General features: G+C 44.3%; 1 protein-coding gene across 1 annotated transcript in view; it reads right to left on the bottom strand.

The window, feature by feature from the left end:
* LOC139268723 (regulator of G-protein signaling 5-like) overlaps positions 1 to 20,550 on the bottom strand; it is a 70,049-nt gene that overhangs the window by 25,273 nt on the left and 24,226 nt on the right. Inside the window, exon 2 of the mRNA XM_070887348.1 lies at positions 15,825 to 15,935. Coding sequence (XP_070743449.1) covers positions 15,825 to 15,935 — 111 coding nt within the window. The remainder of the gene's footprint in view (positions 1 to 15,824; positions 15,936 to 20,550) is intronic.

The raw sequence follows: 20,550 nt of genomic DNA on the forward strand, positions 1-20,550 counted from the left end.
ACAGGCAGATGGGCTTTTTGTTCGTGGAATAAAAGGAAATCAAAGCATTTCTTTGAAGCCAAAACAAATTTCCTTTCAATGCTAAGGTAGAAGTTGAGCATTTCTGAAAAACCTGCTAGGCTATCATTAGAAAATGGCTCCTGTCACAGTCATGGTGGATAAGAGTGATAGAAGCAGTTTACAACATTTTTGGAATTGAGAACCAGTCATCAGGTCAGTGATATATCAGGTCAATGGTAGATCAGGTCAGTGATAGATCAGGTTAGTGGTTGGTCAGGTCAATGGTAGATGAGGTCGGTGGTAGATCAGGTCGGTGGTAGATCAGGTCAATGATAGATCAGGTCAATGATAGATCAGGTCAGTGGTAGATCAGGTCAGTGATAGATCAGGTCGGTGGTAGATCAGGTCAGTGGTAGATCAGATCGGTGGTAGATCAGATCAATGGTAGATCAGGTCAATGATAGATCAGGTCAATGGTAGATCAGGTCAGTGATAGATCAGGTTAGTGGTTGGTCAGGTCAATGGTAGATCAGGTCGGTGGTAGATCAGGTCGGTGGTAGATCAGGTCAATGATAGATCAGGTCAATGATAGATCAGGTCAGTGGTAGATCAGGTCAGTGATAGATCAGGTCGGTGGTAGATCAGGTCAGTGGTAGATCAGATCGGTGGTAGATCAGATCAATGGTAGATCAGGTCAATGATAGATCAGGTCGGTGGTAGATCAGGTCAGTGATAGATCAGGTCAATGATAGATCAGGTCAATGATAGATCAGGTCGGTGGTAGATCAGGTCAGTGGTAGATCAGGTCAATGATAGATCAGGTCAATGATAGATCAGGTCAGTGGTAGATCAGGTCAGTGATAGATCAGGTCAGTGATAGATCAGATCGGTTGTAGATCAGATCAATGGTAGATCAGGTCAATGATAGATCAGGTCGGTGGTAGATCAGGTCGGTGGTAGATCAGGTCAGTGGTAGATGAGGTCAGTGGTAGATCAGGTCAGTGATAGATCGGGTCAATGATAGATCAGGTCAGTGGTAGATCAGGTCAGTGATAGATAAAGGTCAGTGATAGATCAGGTCGGTGGTAGATCAGGTCAGTGGTAGATCAGGTCAGTGATAGATCAGGTCAGTGATAGATCAGGTCGGTGGTAGATCAGGTCAGTGGTAGATCAGGTCAATGATAGATCAGGTCAATGATAGATCAGGTCAGTGGTAGATCAGGTCAGTGATAGATCAGGTCGGTGGTAGATCAGGTCAGTGATAGATCAGGTCAATGATAGATCAGGTCAATGATAGATCACGTCAATGGTAGATCAGGTCGGTGATAGATCAGGTCCATGATAGATCAGGTCAATGATAGATCAGGTCGGTGGTAGATCGGGTCAATGATAGATCAGGTCAATGATAGATCAGGTCGGTGGTAGATCAGGTCAATGATAGATCAGGTCAATGATAGATCAGGTCAGTGATAGATCAGGTCAATGATAGATCAGGTCGGTGGTAGATCAGGTCAGTGATAGATCAGGTCAATGATAGATCAGGTCAGTGTTAGATCAGGTCAATAATAGATCAGGTCGGTGGTAGATCAGGTCAATGATAGATCAGGTCAATGATAGATCAGGTCAGTGTTAGATAAGGTCAATGATAGATCAGGTCGGTGGTAGATCAGGTCAATGATAGATCAGGTCAGTGATAGATCAGGTCGGTGGTAGATCAGGTCAATGATAGATCAGGTCAATGATAGATCAGGTCGGTGGTAGATCAGGTCAATGATAGATCAGGTCAATGATAGATCAGGTCAGTGGTAGGTCAGGTCAATGATAGATCAGGTCAATGATAGATCAGGTCGGTGGTAGATCAGGTCAGTGATAGATCAGGTCAATGATAGATCAGGTCAATGATAGATCAGGTCAGTGTTAGATCAGGTCAATAATAGATCAGGTCGGTGGTAGATCAGGTCAATGATAGATCAGGCCAATGATAGATCAGGTCGGTGATAGATCAGGTCGGTGGTAGATCAGGTCGGTGGTAGATCAGGTCAATGATAGATCAGGTCAATGATAGATCAGGTCGGTGGTAGATCAGGTCAGTGATAGATCAGGTCAATGATAGATCAGGTCAATGATAGATCAGGTCAGTGGTAGGTCAGGTCAATGATAGATCAGATCAGTGATAGATCAGGTCAATGATAGATCAGGTCAATGATAGATCAGGTCGGTGGTAGATCAGGTCAGTGATAGATCATGTCGGTGGTAGATCAGGTCAATGATAGATCAGGTCAATGATAGATCAGGTCAGTGTTAGATAAGGTCAGTGCTAGATAACGTCGGTGGTAGATCAGGTCAATGATAGATCAGGTCGGTGGTAGATCTGGTCAATGATAGATCAGGTCGGTGATAGATCAGGTCGGTGATAGATCAGGTCAATGATAGATCAGGTCGGTGGTAGATCAGTTCCATGATAGATCAGGTCAGTGATAGATCAGGTCGGTGGTAGATCAGGTCAGTGATAGATCAGGTCGGTGGTCGATCGGGTCAATGATAGATCAGGTCAATGGTAGATCAGGTCAATGGTAGATCAGGTCGGTGGTAGATCAGGTCGGTGATAGATCAGGTCGGCGGTAGATCAGGTCAATGATAGATCAGGTCAATGATAGATCATGTCGGTGGTAGATCAGGTCAGTGATAGATCAGGTCGGTGATAGATCAGGTCGGTGGTAGATTAGGTCGGTGATAGATCAGGTCGGCGGTAGATCGGGTCAATGATAGATCAGGTCAATCATAGATCAGGTCAGTGGAAGATGAGGTCAGTGATAGATCAGGTCGGTGGTAGATCAGGTCAATGATAGGTCAGGTCGGTGGTAGATCAGGTCAATGATAGATCAGGTCAATGATAGATCAGGTCAATGATAGATCAGGTCGGTGGTAGATCAGGTCAGTGGTAGATCAGGTCAGTGGTAGATCAGGTCAGTGGTAGATCAGGTCAATGCTAGATCAGGTCAATGATAGATCAGGTCAATGGTAGATCAGGTCAATGATCGATCAGGTCGGTGGTCGATCAGGTCAATGATAGATCAGGTCAATGTTAGATCAGGTCAATGATAGATCAGGTCAATGATAGATCAGGTCGGTGGTAGATCAGGTCAATGATAGATCAGATCAATGATAGATCAGGTCGGTGGTAGATCAGGTCAGTGGTAGGTCAGGTCAATGATAGATCAGGTCGGTGATAGATCAGGTCAGTGGTAGATCAGGTCAGTGGTAGATCAGGTCAGTGGTAGATCAGGTCGGTGGTAGATCGGGTCAATGATAGATCAGATCAATGATAGATCAGGTCAGTGGTAGATCAGGTCTATGATAGATCAGGTCGGTGGTAGATCAGGTCAATGATAGATCAAGTCAATGATAGATCAGGTCAGTGGAAGATCAGGTCAGTGATAGATCAGGTCGGTGGTAGATCAGGTCAATGATAGGTCAGGTCGGTGGTAGATCAGGTCAATGATAGATCAGGTCAATGTTAGATCAGGTCGGCGGTAGATCAGGTCGGCGGTAGATCAGGTCGGCGGTAGATCAGGTCGGCGGTAGATCGGGTCAATGATAGATCAGATCAATGATAGATCAGGTCGGTGGTAGATCAGGTCAATGATAGATCAGGTCGGTGGTAGATCAGGTCAATGATAGATCAGGTCAATGATAGATCAGGTCAGTGGAAGATCAGGTCAGTGATAGATCAGGTCGGTGGTAGATCAGGTCAATGATAGGTCAGGTCGGTGGTAGATCAGGTCAATGATAGATCAGGTCAATGATAGATCAGGTCGGTGGTAGATCAGGTCAATGATAGATCAGGTCGGTGGTAGATCAGGTCAATGATAGATCAGGTCAATGATAGATCAGGTCGGTGGTAGATCAGGTCAGTGATAGATCAGGTCGGTGGTAGATCAAGTCAGTGATAGATCAGGTTGGTGGTAGATCGGGTCAATGATAGATCGGTTCAATGTTAGATCAGGTCGGTGGTAGATCAGGTCGGCGGTAGATCAGGTCGGCGGTAGATCAGGTCGGTGGTAGATCAGGTCAATGATAGATCAGGTCAATGATAGATCAGGTCAATGATAGATCATGTCAGTGGTAGATCAGGTCGGTGGTAGATCGGGTCAATGATAGGTCAGATCAATGATAGATCAGGTCGGTAGTAGATCAGGTCAATGATAGATCACGTCGGTGGTAGATCAGGTCAATGATAGATCAGGTCAATGATAGATCAGGTCAGTGATAGGTCAGGTCAGTGATAGGTCAGGTCGGTGGTAGATCAGGTCAGTAATAGATCAGGTCAATGATAGATCAGGTCAATGATAGATCAGGTCGGTGGTAGATCAGGTCGGCGGTAGATCAGGTCAAGGATAGATCAGGTCAATGATAGATCAGGTCAGTGATAGATCAGGTCAGTGATCGATCAGGTCAATGATAGATCAGGTCGGTGGTAGATCAGGTCAATGATAGATCAGGTCAATGATAGATCAGGTCGGTGGTAGATCAGGTCAATGGTAGATCAGGTCGATGATAGATCAGGTCAATGATAGATAAGGTCAATGATAGATAAGGTCAATGATAGATCAGGTCAATGATTGATCTGATCGGTGGTAGATCAGGTCAATGATAGATCAGGTCAATGATAGATCAGGTCGGTGGTAGATCAGGTCAATGATAGATCAGGTCAATGATAGATCAGGTCGGTGGTAGATCAGGTCAATGATAGATCAGGTCAACGATAGATCAGGTCGGTAGTAGATCAGGTCAATGATAGATCAGGTCAATGATAGATCAGGTCAATGATAGATCAGGTCAATGATAGATCAGGTCAGTGGTAGATCAGGTCAATGATAGATCAGGTCAATGATAGATCAGGTCGGTGGTAGATCAGGTCAATGATAGATCAGGTCAATGATAGATCAGGTCGGTGGTAGATCAGGTCAATGATAGATCAGGTCAGTGGTAGATCGGGTCAATGATAGATCAGATCAATGATAGATCAGGTCGGTAGTAGATCAGGTCAATGATAGATCAGGTCAATGATAGATCAGGTCGGTGGTAGATCAGGTCAATGATAGATCAGGTCAATGATAGATCAGGTCAGTGATAGGTCAGGTCAGTGATAGGTCAGGTCGGTGGTAGATCAGGTCAATGATAGATCAGGTCAGTGATAGATCAGGTCAATGATAGATCAGGTCGGCGGTAGATCAGGTCAATGATAGATCAGGTCAATGATAGATCAGGTCAATGATAGATCAGGTCAATGGTAGATCAGGTCGGCGGTAGATCAGGTCAGTGATAGATCAGGTCAATGATAGATCAGGTCGGTGTTAGATCAGGTCGGTGGTAGATCAGGTTGGTGGTTGGTCAGGTCAGTTGTGGATGAGGTCAATGGTAGGTCAGGTCAGTGGTAGATTAAAAGCAGTCTAGTGAATAAGTCTGGGTCTCAATTTGTGACAATGACATTGTTGTATGTAACAACGTCTACAAAATAGTGCATTAACTGGTAAACAAACATCCCAAACTGGATCCATCTCTATTCTATACCTTTAGTTCAAAAACTACAATAAACATTAATATCCTTTTGCATTAATGATAGCTAAAGGTCTCATCCATGCTACATACACTAGGCACATAACAGTGTGACATCATTTTTTTTAACCCTTGAAAGTTTAAATATCAGGAAGTTGCAGTCAGAGTTGACTCAAAGAGTTAGAAGCGAGTTACATTTTGCCTTTGAGGTTTGTGATATCCCCTGACGACTCCCCAAATACTTGGAGTAGGTTAACATCTTCTGTCCGATGTGTATACCTATTTTCATTTTTCTATATTTCAATACTTTTAAGTCAAAGACAATTTTTTAAGAAGTTGCAATGATTGCTAAATGGCACAAGGATAGTCCCTGCAAATAAGTCAGCTTTATTTTATATATTATGCGACATGGAAATGGACAGATGGCGAACACAACATTTAGATTCTTATTCAAATCCACTATGTTCTTATGGATTATATTATTACAACTCTGTTTATTTGGATGACTATCATCATGCTCACTTGTAGTTTACTAGAAAAGCACATGGGCTTATGTAAGCTGCACATGATGACCTCAGAGGCACATCTGTGATATTCTCTGTAATTTGCAGCGTTATCTCAATGTAATTTGGTCTTCCATTATTTTGTCCGCAGAATAGTCCATAACAGTGATGCATAACCACTTAGGAAAACAGGAGAGGCAGCTCTGCAGTAATTCATTTACGCAAGTTGCTTCAGGGGATTGTTGTGAAATGAATTTGGTTTTATTTGCTGTAATCTTTTAATACACAAGGTTTTCCCTTTAGGCAACAGCATTTGTACTAAGTAACAGAAAACATTAGCTGAATCTGTTTCGCTGCATTTCAATCCTTACATTTACAACTGTCAGCTTGGCTCAGTCAATAGCACTCTCACCTCTCAGTCAGAAAGTCATGCGTTCAAGCCCCATTCCTAAGATTTGAGCACATAATCTAGGCTGATGCTTCAGTGTGGTACTGGGGGGTGTGCAGACTCATCGAGGGTGGTGGGAGCAGGGCGACATCTTTCAGATCAGGTGTTAAATCAAGATGTTGTCTGCCTTTTTAGGTGTATGTAAGAGATCCCATGGTACTATTTGAAGAGCAAAAGAGTTGTCTTGATGTCTTGGTCAGCATTTATTCCTTAAACAGCTAGTCCAGATTCAACATCGAGTTCAACAATTTCAGATCATAATCACTGCTCCTATTTTTCCAGATAGCAGCTGCTGGTAATGATTCTGCTGTTGTCAGTTTCAGTTTCTCTAGAACCATCTTTTGTTTCTTTACTTGTCCCATTACCACCCCTTTTGGCTCACACCATCTTCCCTTTTGTCATTTAATCTCTCCTGCCTTCCACTCTAGCACAGACCTTCCCTTTTGTTCTTTCCTTTCCTCTCCTGCTTCTGCACATGCTTAAAACCTGCTACATCAGTAACATTTTCCAGTTCTGACGAAAGGTCATCGACCAGAAACGTTAACTCGATTTCTCTCTCCACAGATGCTGCCTGACCTGCTGAGTATTTCCAGCATTTTCTGTTTATATATTAGCTAGTCATTTACTTCACTGTCCTTTGTGGGACCTTGCTGTGCGCTAATTGGCTGCCATATTTGGCTGCAAACAGCACTTCAAAAATTAATTCGTTAGCTGTGGACATGAAAGACTATATAAATGCAAAATCTTCCTTCAAATTGCTGAAACAAATTTGTTTGTTTCTTTCTAAATGTTTCTTATTAGGTTTAGGTTCCTATGTAAGTGTTTACAGAAAGGGGAACTAAACAGGCTCATGCACATAATTCTCCACAAGTTGAGTTCTTGATCTTATTAAGGCTACAACGCTGTGGCTCAGAGTTGTGGTGAGGAAGCGAAGAAAATCAGAGAACTTCCTTGTAGCTAGCTCTGGCAAAAGCTGGTTTGTTTTGCTTCTCCTATGTATTGGAACATTCTGCTACCAAGCAGCCCTGCCATTTGCTTTCTGATATGGATTGTCCTTGCGTATTGTTCACTGAACACGAGATGACACCCTGATGGGAGTAAATACCTTGGGCTAGATTTTCTGGTCCTTTGCGCTCCAGGTTTCACCCCAGAGCGGCGTGAAAGGCGGTGGTGAGGTGTTCTGTGCCCCGCTGCGATCCTCCGGTCGGGTTTTGTGGAAGAGCTGCACCGGGTGTGCAACGCCGCTCGTTGTGACACCACAAGAGTTTTGACTCTTGCCCGATCCGTCCGTCCGGAAGTGTACCCGCAATGACCACCTGGGAAATCAAAGCGGTCCAGCGATCCCAGCGGCGCTGAGGAAGGTCAATTACTGTAAAACTAAGCGCGAGTGTTTTTTGTTTTAAATTTTTGTGTAATTTGTGTTGCAATGTTTTAGGAATGTTTTGGTGTTTTTTTTTAGGTTCCCCCCTCCCCACTCGCACCCCCCCACCCTCCGCAGGCATCTCTCGGAACACTCCAGTCACGGTTCTTTAGCTTGCGGGTTTCCCATCCTTGCGCCACGAGAGGTGTACAACGCCTCCCTTAGCGCTGCGCCTCCTGATGCAGGGCCCAGATGCCCAAACTTACATACTAAAGCGCAAATTATTCCTGGTCTGTAACTTTCCCACCTGCCTCCATTTCCATCCCGAAAACAGAAAAGCCTAAAATCCAGCTCATCGTAGCAACTACACTCCAGGGTCGTCTCTTGTACAGTCTTTCAGAATATGGTCTTGAAATAAAAGCAGCTAGTTATTACCATACCAATTTCAGTCTTTATTTGGGCATAACTGTTTCCAATGAGAAAAACACACATGATGAGGACAAATTGCGTTTGACCAGTAGTCAGAACAAGGATGGAATTTGAATTTGCAACATAATGGGCCCAAGTTTCCACATGATTTGCGCCTGATTTTTAGGAGCAACTGGTGGAGAACAGACTATCTTAGAAATCGCAATTCTCCACATTTTTTTTTCTGCAGTTCTAGTCAGGTAGAACAGTTCTACTTTAGAACAGAATTTTTTCTTCAAAGTGGGGCGTGTCCGGCCACTGACGCCTGATTTCAAAGTTTCCACAGTGAAAACGTACTCCAAACTAAAGTAGAATGGAGCAAGTGAAGATTTTTGTAGAACTGAAAAAACCTGTTCTACACATTAAAAAATCAGGCGCAGGTTACAAATTAAGCGTCCAGAACGAGGGGGGGGGGGAGGGGGGGGAAGGGAACTCATTAAATTCTACAATCAATCCTTATTTATACTTCTACAAATATTATACAAATAAATCCAACCTGAATAAACATTTATAAGCAAAGAAAAGATTAAATAAACCATCTTCCTACCTGTGTGAAAGTGCTTCAGCCATCGTTCGAAGGAAACCGCCGTTTGTTGCCGCGCAGTGGAGGGAGGGGAAGGAGACAGTGGCTTGTTGCCGTGGAGAGAGGGGAGGGAGGGGAAGGAGACAGCGGCTTGTTGCTGCGCAGGGGAGGGAGGGAGGGGAAGGAGACAGCGGCTTGTTGCCGCGCAGGGGACGGAGGGGAAGGAGACAGCGGCTTGTTGCCGCGCAGGGGAGGGAGGGGAAGGAGACAGCGGCTTGTTGCTGCGCAGGGGACGGAGGGGAAGGAGACAGCGGCTTGTTGCTGCGTAGGGGAGGGAGGGGAAGGAGACAGCGGCTTGTTGCCGTGGAGGGAGGGGAGGGAGGGGAAGGAGACAGCGGCTTATTGCTGCGCAGGGGAGGGAGGGGAAGGAGACAGCGGCTTGTTGCCGTGGAGGGAGGGGAGGGAGGGGAAGGAGACAGCGGCTTGTTGCCACGCAGGGGAGGGAGGGGAAGGAGATAGCGGCTTGTTGCCGCGGAGGTGAGGGAGGGGAATGAGACAGTGAGAAGGGAAGCCTCAGTGCTGATTTGCTGATGGCAATGTGGTTTTATTAAAAAATGTTCAAAAATTAAACAGCTACAAAGAACTACAAAAATGGCCGAGTGCCAATGTTTTTTTTCACACTGAGCATGCGCGAACACTCCAACGCGCACGCGCAGCGTTGCCGGCAGGAAAAAAACTAATTTAAATAGTACCCGCCCCCTCCCACTTACAAAATCGGCGCGAGTGTAGGCTCCGCCCCCCTGGGCGCTGCGCCAAACAGACCAGGAGCTGCAGAGCGCTCAAGAATAGCGCGTTTTTTTTTGTTGGCGCCGTTTTAGGCGTGAAAAACGGGCGCCCAGCTCGGAGGGCGCCCGTTTTTTATCCTGTGGAAACTTGGGCCCTTTGGGCTGAGTTTAATTTCCTCATTTCTGATTTCTGTCTTTCTAATTATCCACAAAATTGCTACATTCTGGGTATTACGCAAGAGGAAACTAAAGTCCTTGGAAAACGACCTAAGCTCTGAAGAGTGATCTGACTAAGCCATGTCATTCTCGCCTTACTTACTGAAATCTGAATAATCCAAATTGTTAAAGTTAATGAAGTTCAGTTATTAATTCTCTAAATTGAAAAGACCAGTTGGGGGTTAAATCCACTAAGAATTTAAATAGGTTGTACGAAATAGCTGAAATATTTGCAGAATAACATCTCCAGGAAGGTATCCAGATTGGCCTGTGCTGACATTTCCAATTTTCAGCAATTTTCACCATAATTAGTTTCTGGCGAGAGTCTAAGATGGAAAGGTAGAGGAATGATCTTTCACTTCCTGTCTGTGCCTATTGCCAAAGTCAGATATAATCAGGACAAAGCAGCCCACAAAGTCTCAAATCTGAAATTTATCATCCTAATTGTAAACACTGGTGTATTCTTTGCAATGTGATCTTTAGTCACCGTAAGAATCTGAGGATGCTGAGGGAAGTAAAGATGGAAATTGCAACAGTACTAGCCATAATCTTCCAATCCTCCTTGGATACGGGGGGGGTGGTGATATCAGAGGACTGATTGCAAATGCTACACCCTTGTTCAAAAAAGCTTGCAAGGATAAACCCAGCAATAACAGTCAGTATAACCTCAGTGGTGAGGAAGCTTTTAGAAACGATAATCCGGGACAAAATTAACAGTCACTTGGACAAATGTGTATCAATTAAGGGAAGGCAGCGTGGATTTGTTAAAGGCAAATCGTGTTTAACTAACTTGACTAAATGTTTTGATGAGGTAACAGAGAGAGTTGATGAGGGCAATGCTGTTTGATGTGGTGTACATGGACTTGGAAAGGTGTTTGATAAAGTGCCACATAATAGACTTACCAGCAAAGTTGAAGCCCATGGAATAAAAAGGACAGTGGCAGCATGGATATTAAATTGGCTAAGTGACAGGAAACAGATAGTAGTGGTGAACAGTTGTTTTTCGGACTAGAGGAAGGTATACAGTGGTGTTCCCCACGGGTCGGTACTAGGACTACTGCTTTTTTACATGTATATTAACGACTATTTCAAAATTTACACATGACACAAAACTTGGAAGTATAGTGAACAGTGAGGAGGATATGGATAGACTTCAAGAGGACATAGACAGGCTGGTGGAATGGGCGAACACGTGGCAGATGAAGTTTAATGCAGAAAAGTGCGAAGTGATACATTTTGGTCGGAAGAACAAAGAGATGCAATATAAACCAAAGGGTACAATTCTAAAGGAGGTGCAGGAACAGAGACCGGGGGGTATGCATGTACAAATCATAGAAGGTGGCAGGGCAGGTTGAGAAAACAGTTAATAAAGCATACGGGATCCTGGGCTTTATAAATACTGGCATAGAGTACAAAAGTAAAGAGTTATGATGAACCTTTATAAAACGCTGGTTCAGCCACAACTGGAGTGTTGTGTCCAATTCTGGGCACCGCACTCTAGGAAGGATGTGAAAGCTTTAGAGAGGGTGCAGAAAAGATTTGCAAGGATGGTTCCAGGGATGAGGGACATCAGTTACATAGATTAACTGGAGAAGTTGGGGTTGTTCTCCTTGGACCCGAGAAGGTCGAGAGGAGATTTGATAGAAGGGTCTAGACAGAGTAGATAGACAGAAGGGTCGAGAACCAGAGGACACAGATTGAAGAACCAAAGGTGAAATGAGGAAAAGCTTTTTTACGCAGCGAGTGGTTATGATCTGGAATGCACTGCCTGAAAGGGTGGTGGAGGCAGATTCAATCGTGGCTTTCAAAAGGGAATTTGATAAGAGCCTGAAGGAAAAAAATTGAAGGATTACAGGAAAGGGTGGGGGGAGTGGAACTAGCACCTACTGTGCTTTAACGATTCTATGATTCTATAAGTTAGTCTCATGGGACACATGGTACAGCATGTTGGAACTTCAAGGAATTTGTTAGGTCATTGGTTTATATCTGTTGTTCCCACAGGGCAAAGCTTGATCTCATGATACTCTGCCAGTCTGAGGTACTGAACAGAGTAGAGGGAGGGAGAATTGGAGAGTCAGCACAGATTGTATCCACCAACCATCTACCAGGCCGGGATGACACAAGTTGAGCTAAACACAATGGGGCTGCTTTACATCTCGTTACTGCTCCGTTTACACCTAAAATCCAGGCAGTAGTGGGACCACAATTAGAGAGAAAAAGAAATCCCGCCCACTTACCGTTGGCGGTCCGCTCGTTCTAATTTTCAGCTGGGCTTCGAGTTATGTTGCCAGTGTTTCCACCAGAAACAAACAGGGGCCTCATTAATGTTTCCACATAATGATCTAATAACATCAGGACCCCCAATGCCATTTTTGTCTCAACTCGTGTTGCTATTGTTAGCTCCTCAACTGGCATATAGACATGTACAGACATCCCAATCGTGGATAATCAAGGGGCTATAGGGAGGGAAGAACTTAATACAATCACTATCACGAAATAAATAGTACTTGGTAAAATAATGGGACTAAAGGTGGACAAGTCCCCTGGACCTGATGGCTTGCATCTAGAGTCTTAAAGAAGTGGCTGCAGAGAAAGTAGAGTTGTAATTTATAGTTGGGAAAATGCTGGAGTCCATTATTAAGGAAGGAGTAGCAGGACATTTGTAAAAGCATAATTCAATCAAGCAGAGTCAGCATGGTTTTATGAAAGGGAAATCATGTTTGACAAATTTGCTGGAGTTCTTTGAGGATGTAATGAGCAGGGTGGATAAGGGGGAACCAGTGGATGTGGTGTATTTGGATTTCCAGAAGGCATTCGATAAAGTGCCACATAAAAGGTTACTGCACAAGATAAAAGTTCACAGGATTGGGAGTAATATAGTAGCATGGATAGAGGATTGGCTAACTAAAAGAGAACAGAGAGTCGAAATAAACGGGTCATTTTCCGGTTGGCAAACAGTAACTAGTGGGGTGCCACAGGGATCGGTGCTGGGGCCTCAACTTTTTACAATCTATATTAATGACTTGGATGAAGGGACCGAGTGTAGTGTAGCCAAATTTGCTGATGATACAAAGATGGGTGGGAAAGCAAATTGTGAGGAAGACACAAAAAATCTGTAAAGGGATATAGACAGGCTAAGTGAGTGGGCAAAAAGTTGGCTGATGGAGTACAATGTGGGAAAATGTGAGGTTATCCACTTTGGCAGAAAAAATAGAAAAGCAAATTATAATTTAAATAGAGAAAAATTGCAAAGTGCTACAATACATAGGGACCTGGGGGTCCTTGTGCATGAAACACAAAAAGTTAGTATGCAGGCACAGCAAGTAATCAGGAAGGCAAATGGAATGTTGGCCTTTATTTTAAAGGGGATAGAGTATAAAAGCAGAGAAGTCCTGCTACAAATGTACAGTGTATTGCTGAGGCCACACCTAGAGTACTGTGTCCAGTTTTGGTCTCCGTATTTAAGGAAGGATATACTTGCATTGGAGGGTGTTCATAGAAGGTTCAGTAGGTTGATTCCAGCGATGAGGGGGTTGACTTATGAAGATAGGATGAATAGGTTGGGCCTATACACATTGGAGTTCAGAAGAATGAGAAGTGAACTTATCGAAACATAAAAGATAATGAGGGGGCTCGACAAGGTGGATGCAGAGAGGATATTTCCACTCATAGGGGAAACTAAAACTAGGGGACATCGTCTCAGAATAAGTGGCCGCCTTTTTAAAACTGAGATGAGAAGGAATTTCTTCTCTCAGAGGGTTGTAAATCTATGGAATTCTCTGGCCCAGAGAGCTGTGGAGGCTGGGTCATTGAATATATTTAAGGCGGAGATAGACAGATTTTTGAGCAATAAGGGAGTAAAGGGTGATGGGGAGTGGGCAGGGAAACATAGAAACATAGAAAATAGGTGCAGGAGTAGGCCATTCGGCCCTTCAAGCCTGCACCACCATTAATAAGATCATGGCTGATCATTCCCTCAGTACCCCTTTCCTGCTTTCTCTCCATACCCCTTGGCTGTAAGGGCCATATCTAACTCCCTCTTGAATATATCCAATGAACTGGCATCAACAACTTTCTGTGGCAGGGAATCCCACAGGTTAACAACTTTATGAGTGAAGAAGTTTCTCCTCATCTCAGTCCTAAATGGCCTACTCCTTATCCTAAGACTGTGTTCCCTGGTTCTGGACTTCCCCAACATTGGGAACATTCTTCCCGCATCTAACTTGTCCAGTCCCGTCAGGATCTTATATGTTTCTATGAGATCCCCTCTCATCCTTCTAAACTCCAGTGTTTAAAGGCCCAGTTGATCTAGTCTCTCCTCATATATCACTCCAGCCATCCCGGGAATCGGTCTGGTGAACCTTCGCTGCACTCCCTCAATAGCAAGAACGTCCTTCCACAGTGGAGCTGTGTCCATGATCAGTTCAGCCATGATCTTATTAAATGGCGAAGCAGGCTCGAGGGATGAAATGGCCTACTCCTGCTCCTATTTCTTATGTTCTTATGTTCTTATGTTCTTATGTTCTTATGTTCTTATGTTCTTATGGGTGGTACAGGTCAGGTCCAGCAGTGTTTAAAGGGAAATCTGGAAGCAGGACGTGCACTCATTATTTGTTTCCTGCAATCCCTCGGGCATTGTGCGCCTTAAAGGCTTCCATTATCTTATGTCCTTGCTGCTGACAACAGCTGCTCCATTTCACTCCCAATGCTCCCACCCTCCCTTTTAAGGTAGCATTGCAGGCCCACACTGATTGCCTGCCCTGCTAGATTTCCCGCCTCCCCAATGGTTAGCTGCCTATAAGCAGCGTGGTTAACGCTGGGAACTTGCCAACTCTGGTGGCCCACTGCACCATTGACGCATTGCAGTTTTTGGATAAAGTCTTGTTAAAATCCTCAAAAAAAAAGTCTCAGTAACAGTTACAGGCTGACTGTATGCAAAAATCATTTTGTCCAATGATTCCTGCTTCTGAAAATCCGAAGAGTTAAGTGGACCAGTAATGCTGTTAGCGAGTGGCAGTTTGAAGGGAGACTATTTCCTGATGCGCAGTAAATGGCGATTTCGCCTGTTACTTTGATGCCTCTTACAGACTGTAGTTTGACAGTGATGTGAGTGGGGAGCCGGATCCTCATTGCCTCACTCGTTTCATTGTGAAATTGGGGAAGTCTGAGTTTGGTATTTGACCTAGGCAAATGTCTGCAGTCATAGTCAGCCTGTGACTGGTAAAGAGATTTTCCGTGATTTCAACAAGATCCTTAACTCTTTCCAAAAACTGCCAATATGTCAATGTTGCAGTGGGCCACCAGAGTTTGACCATAATGTTTGCAAAGTAGCTCTTGTTGATGTAGTTTTACACCACTCTCCTCATTCAACAGTCCAAGACTATCCAGGGTATCTTGTGGGAGAAAAAAACCCACTGATTATATATTTAAGCTTCTTCAACTAGTACTCTGAAATAAAATTTAACACTGTCAATGGTGTTATTGGAATAGTCCGAATGTCTCCATGTCATGAAGCAATGTAGACGGTAGTTTCTGATTATTTAGACTTTGAGATGTTTGACTCAAAGCAACACATTTTTTGGTATTGTGAGCAAAGCTGTTGCTGTATATGAACTGATTGGTAATAAGTGAGGGGCTGACCAGACCAGTTCATTGTAGAGTAGTTGGTTTAATATCAGATATGATAGAGGCATTTACGTTCCGAGTAGAGAGTTTATCGAATGTAGTTTTTAACTAACTGTTCTTTTTCCACATAACATCCTAAGAAACTTATATCACTATCACATGGGGCGAGGGGGTTGGGGTGGGGGGGGGTGTTCTGTTCCATAACATCCAAAGAGGTTTAATACAAGATGACGCTGATAGATTTATCAAACAAGAACAATTGCACTCCCGTGTTTGATGGATGTCAGTGTGTCTACTTCTCTCATTTTAACAAATCCTCTGAATTATCATCCATTACCTGTGGGGCTTGGCTGCTTTCTCAGTTTTATCGGAGTAGGGGATGATGTAGTCAGCGAAGAGTTCTGGCTTCTGCAGCAGGCTGCCCAATTTAGTCTTTATTCCTTTGGCCCTGCGAAGATAATGTGGAAAGGTTAACAGTTTGTAACAAGTTAAATAGTTTGCAGATTTAAGTTTTGGATGGCTGCCTCCTGGCATGTCTGACCTGAGACAGCTTTGATGTTTATCTGACTTTTAAACAACCATGAAAATTGCGTCCTTTGTACAATAAACAAATTGAATCATCATAAATCAATTTAAATGTTTACTTTTGTTTACCCACAAACTTAAATTGTGGCTACAAAAGAGAGAACACGAGTTAGAGGTAGTTACTTAGATTATCAACAAGGTTCCACAAGGATCATTGCTGAGACCACTGCTGTTCACCATTTACACAATTGGTTTGGGTGAGAGGAATGACTTGGTCATTATAGGGATGCTTTATGGTGTTGTTGGCAGGGGTGGCAGGGGAACTTAGTACAGCATGTGGCAGCCATATGGGTGTATTGGAGCAAGTTAAGTAAATCTGGCCATGATGAGGTTGTCCCTGGCCTATCGGGCAGTAATGTGCACCGCTGCTGGTGCCATCTCCACCTCAGGTTCCTCCTCATCTTGTACCTGCTCCTCCTCTTCCGAAGAGCCTGTACGCTCTGTGGCCTGCTCCTCCTGCAGCTCCAATCCTCACTGCTGCGCTATGTTGTGCAGAGCACAGCATACAACGATGATTCTGGAGACCCTAGTTGGTGTGTACTGAAGGGCTCCTCCAGATCTGAAGCACATCTTTAGTATACCTATTGCTTGCTCTATGATGCAGCTGGTGGTTATGTGGCTACCATTATAATGATCCTCAGCCACAGTACTTGGCCTCCTTAAGAGTGTCATGAGCCATGTTTTCAGTGATGAGCCCTTGTCTCCAAGCAGCCAGCCGGTAAGTCTGTTTTGAGGGGTGAAGAACTGCTGGAGGGTGGACTGGTACAGCACGAAAGAGTCATGATTAATTGCCTGGGAATTTGGCGCACACATGCACGATGATCTTTTTATGGGTGCAGACGAGCTGCACATTGAGAGAGTAGAAGCCCTTGCGGTTCACAACTACTCCTGGGTGATGATGGGGTGGCCTGATGGTCACTTGTGTGCAGTCGATGATGCCCTGCACCCGTGGGAAGCCAACTAGAGCCGCAAAGCTGAGCGCCTGCTCAGTAACACTGGCTTCATCAGTGGCAAAGTTGATATATTATATATTATGTATGATATAATTGGCTAGCTTGTTAAACATGGCATCAGCCACCTGAATGATTTGTGGGAAGCCGACTGCGAGATCCTGCAAATGTCTGCTGCAGATCCGTGGAATGAGCCTGGGGTGAAGAGGTTGAGGGCAGTGGTGACTTTGATAGCCACTGGTAAGGTGTGCCCACCAGGTCCTCTGGGCACCAGGTCTTGTTCCGGCAAGCTACAAATGTCTGCCATGATCTGGCACGATAGCCTGAAGCCTCATGAAGCACTGTTGCTCAGTCATGTCCAGGAAGCTCATCCTCTGCCTGTATACCCTGTATTGGGGGTACCTCCGGCATGGTGCAGCCCTGTGCTGATCCCTCTCTCCTGTGGAGCATCAGGTCATTAAGGAGAAGGCTGCAGTTGCTGCTGCTGGTGTTGTTGGTGCTGGGGCTCATCTTGGTCTGATTCTGAGGTCCAAGGAGAGACAGCATAAGTAGCACCCATGCTGATGTAATAGGCAGGTGAAGTGGAGATCAGCGACCCAATCCCTCAATGTTCTCATACTGAGTAGTAATGTCGTGAAATTGGCTTCCGAGGTTGCAGAAATGATCCGCAAATAGCTAAATGTCTGCACAAAATGGACTCAGCAACAGCCTTTCCATTAGCCAAGTAATCAGGTGTAATGTGGGAGTATTTGTGTTTTTCCAGCTCTCAGTTAATGCACTCGCACAATGATTACTAAGCTTCCGCCTTCCTTCACAGGCGAGGTTCCCGAGGTGCGTGATACCCGTGCTCCTGAAGTTAAAGCCAATAGCTGCTGTTAAAAAGTCTCTTAAGGGTTTCGCAACAAGCATATAAGTACTTCAATGAGGTCGCCTGCCTCTCCCGCTTGGGTCCGTGGTGTGCCTCGAAACGGGCCTGAGCTAAATACGGAATTCGGCGGGATGACGATGGGTTCTCGACGTGCTGGCCATTTTGCCGATTTTTGCTGCCGACCTGCCCTAAAACCCGTATGCTTGCCAACGGGAAAATTCCGGCCCAAGAGTCTTTAGTATTAGATGAAGTAGGGTGGGAGGAGGCTCATGTGGATCATAAACACCAACATTGACCAGTTGGGCCGAATGGCCTGTTTCTGTGCCCTACATTCTATTTAATTCCATGTAAAATCTATTTGAAATAGTTCTGGTGGTAAACATGTCTAAAGGTAGAACCAAACTCAGGCCTCTGAGTACCGAGTTGCTTTCTTGCCTTGAAAACAGTATAGGTAACATTTACAAAAGTGATTTTCCGTCAAATGCTAATGTATTAATCCCATGTATAGAGTGGGCTATGAAACTGCAGCTATTCAGAGGACCCCACTCAGCATCTCCCTGTATTTAGGATGTCTACAATTGATAAAGAACATGGACAATGCGAATAGTGGATATTAGTGGTTCAAATTATTTTGGGAGCTAGGTCCACATGGGATGCAAGACTCCTTTCCATAATGATGATGAGCTTTGAGGTGTGTAATTGGTGGACACGCCTGTCATTTACTGTACTCCTTGTTTATGTAGAGAATCCAACAGAAAATAAAGGATGCAGTGTAAGTTGACATGAACATTTTTGTTTGGGCTGGAACGAAATCCGTTGAACATCTTCTTTGAGAAGGTGATTGTGATCACTTTCACAAGAAGAGAGATATTGATCATATCATTCTGTTATCCAAGATGACACATTCGATTGAAATCAGATATTAAAAACACATATATTTATGTTCATTATCACAGACATGAAGAAAAAAATTCTATACGGTTTCCAAACCTCGCAGGGCATAATAATGAATAATGGCAATATTACTATTTTCATCTTTTATCCACTTGGAGCCATATCCTGCTGATGATGGATAATATTTTCCTTGGCAGAAAGAATCGTAATACTTACACACACGTGAGGGCCATTTTCTGCTTTGATTCTGGAATTAATTTTAAAACTATTTTAAGACTGAAAGGATCAATAGATCCCACGCTTGCAGCTGACCACAACCCGACTTGTGACCATTTTTTTTGTTTGAACATCTTGAGCTAGGGAAAGGCCCTCTTGACAAATCATGGCCATTTAACAAAACAATAACTCCCCACAGATTATTAGACCTGTGCACGGTCAGATGGTTATCTGAGCCTTTTGTTTGCACAGTGGCAGCAGTGGAAAACAACATGGTGGGTGGTACAGTCCAGGCCCACGCTGATTAAAAGCTGTGTCCTTCCTCAGCTCAGGAAGAATCTGTTTCAGTGAGTAAATGAATGTGTAATTTTATACTTCTCCTATGCCGTGAAAAAGTTGTGTTTTCACTCTTACACCCATTGGAGAGTCAACACTAATACTCACTGATGATAATAGATGTAAGTCTATTTGCACTCATGTGAAAGCACACTATTACTTGTGAATACCTTTAACATCACAATTACTAAGACCACCTATTCCACCTTCGTAACATCGCTTGTCTCCACCCTTGCCTCACCTCATCCACTGCTGAAGGCCTCATCCATGCCTTTGTTACCTCTAGACTTGACTATTCCAATGCACTCCTGGCTGACCTCCCACATTCTATCCTATGTAAACTAGAGGTGATCCAAAACTCGGTTGCCCGTGTTCTAACTCGCACCAAATCCTGCTCGCTGACCTACATTGGCTTCCAGTTAAGTAATGCCTCGATTTCAAAATTCTTATCCTTATTTTCAAATCCCTCTATGACCTCACCCCTCCCTATCTTCTTTAATTTCCTCCAGCCCCACAACCCCCATCCCTCCCCCGACCCCCTCCCCCCCACCATGACCCCGTTCCCCTGCCCAGAGATGCCTGAGCTCCTCTAATTCTGCCCTCTTGCGCATTCCTGATTATAATCGCTCAACCATTGGTGGCCGTGCCTTCAGTTGCCTCGGCCCCAAGCTCTGGAACTCCCTGCCTCTGTACCTCTTTTCTCCTTCAAGATGCTCCTTAAAACCTACCTCTTTGACCAAGCTTTTGGTCACCTGCGCTAATTTCTACTTATGCAGCTCGGTGACAAGTTTTTAATCTCAAAATACTCCTGTGAAGTGCCTTGGTTAAAGGTGCTATATAAATACAAGTTGTTGTTGTTGTTGAATATTCTTCACAAGTAAACAATGTGAAGCCAACTGAACTAATGACAAATGTACCACAAACTCCAGGTGTAGCATATATGATCCAACCTCTTTAAGGGGAAGCTAGATAAACACATGAGGGAGAAAGGACTAGAAGGATATGTTGATGGAGTTAGATGAAGAAGGTCGGGGAGGAGGCTCAGGTGGAGCATAAACACTGGCATGGACCTGTTGGGCCGAAAGGCCTGTTTCTGTGCTGTAAATACTATGTAATACTATATAAGATGCTAATGGACCAACGACAAATGCTTCCAGAACAGGGCGAAAGAATTAATTGAATATTACAAAGACTTGGAGGAGCCGCAGCCTCTC

Source organism: Pristiophorus japonicus, chromosome 8, assembly GCF_044704955.1.
Source record: "Pristiophorus japonicus isolate sPriJap1 chromosome 8, sPriJap1.hap1, whole genome shotgun sequence".
Classification (NCBI taxonomy): domain Eukaryota; kingdom Metazoa; phylum Chordata; class Chondrichthyes; family Pristiophoridae; genus Pristiophorus; species Pristiophorus japonicus.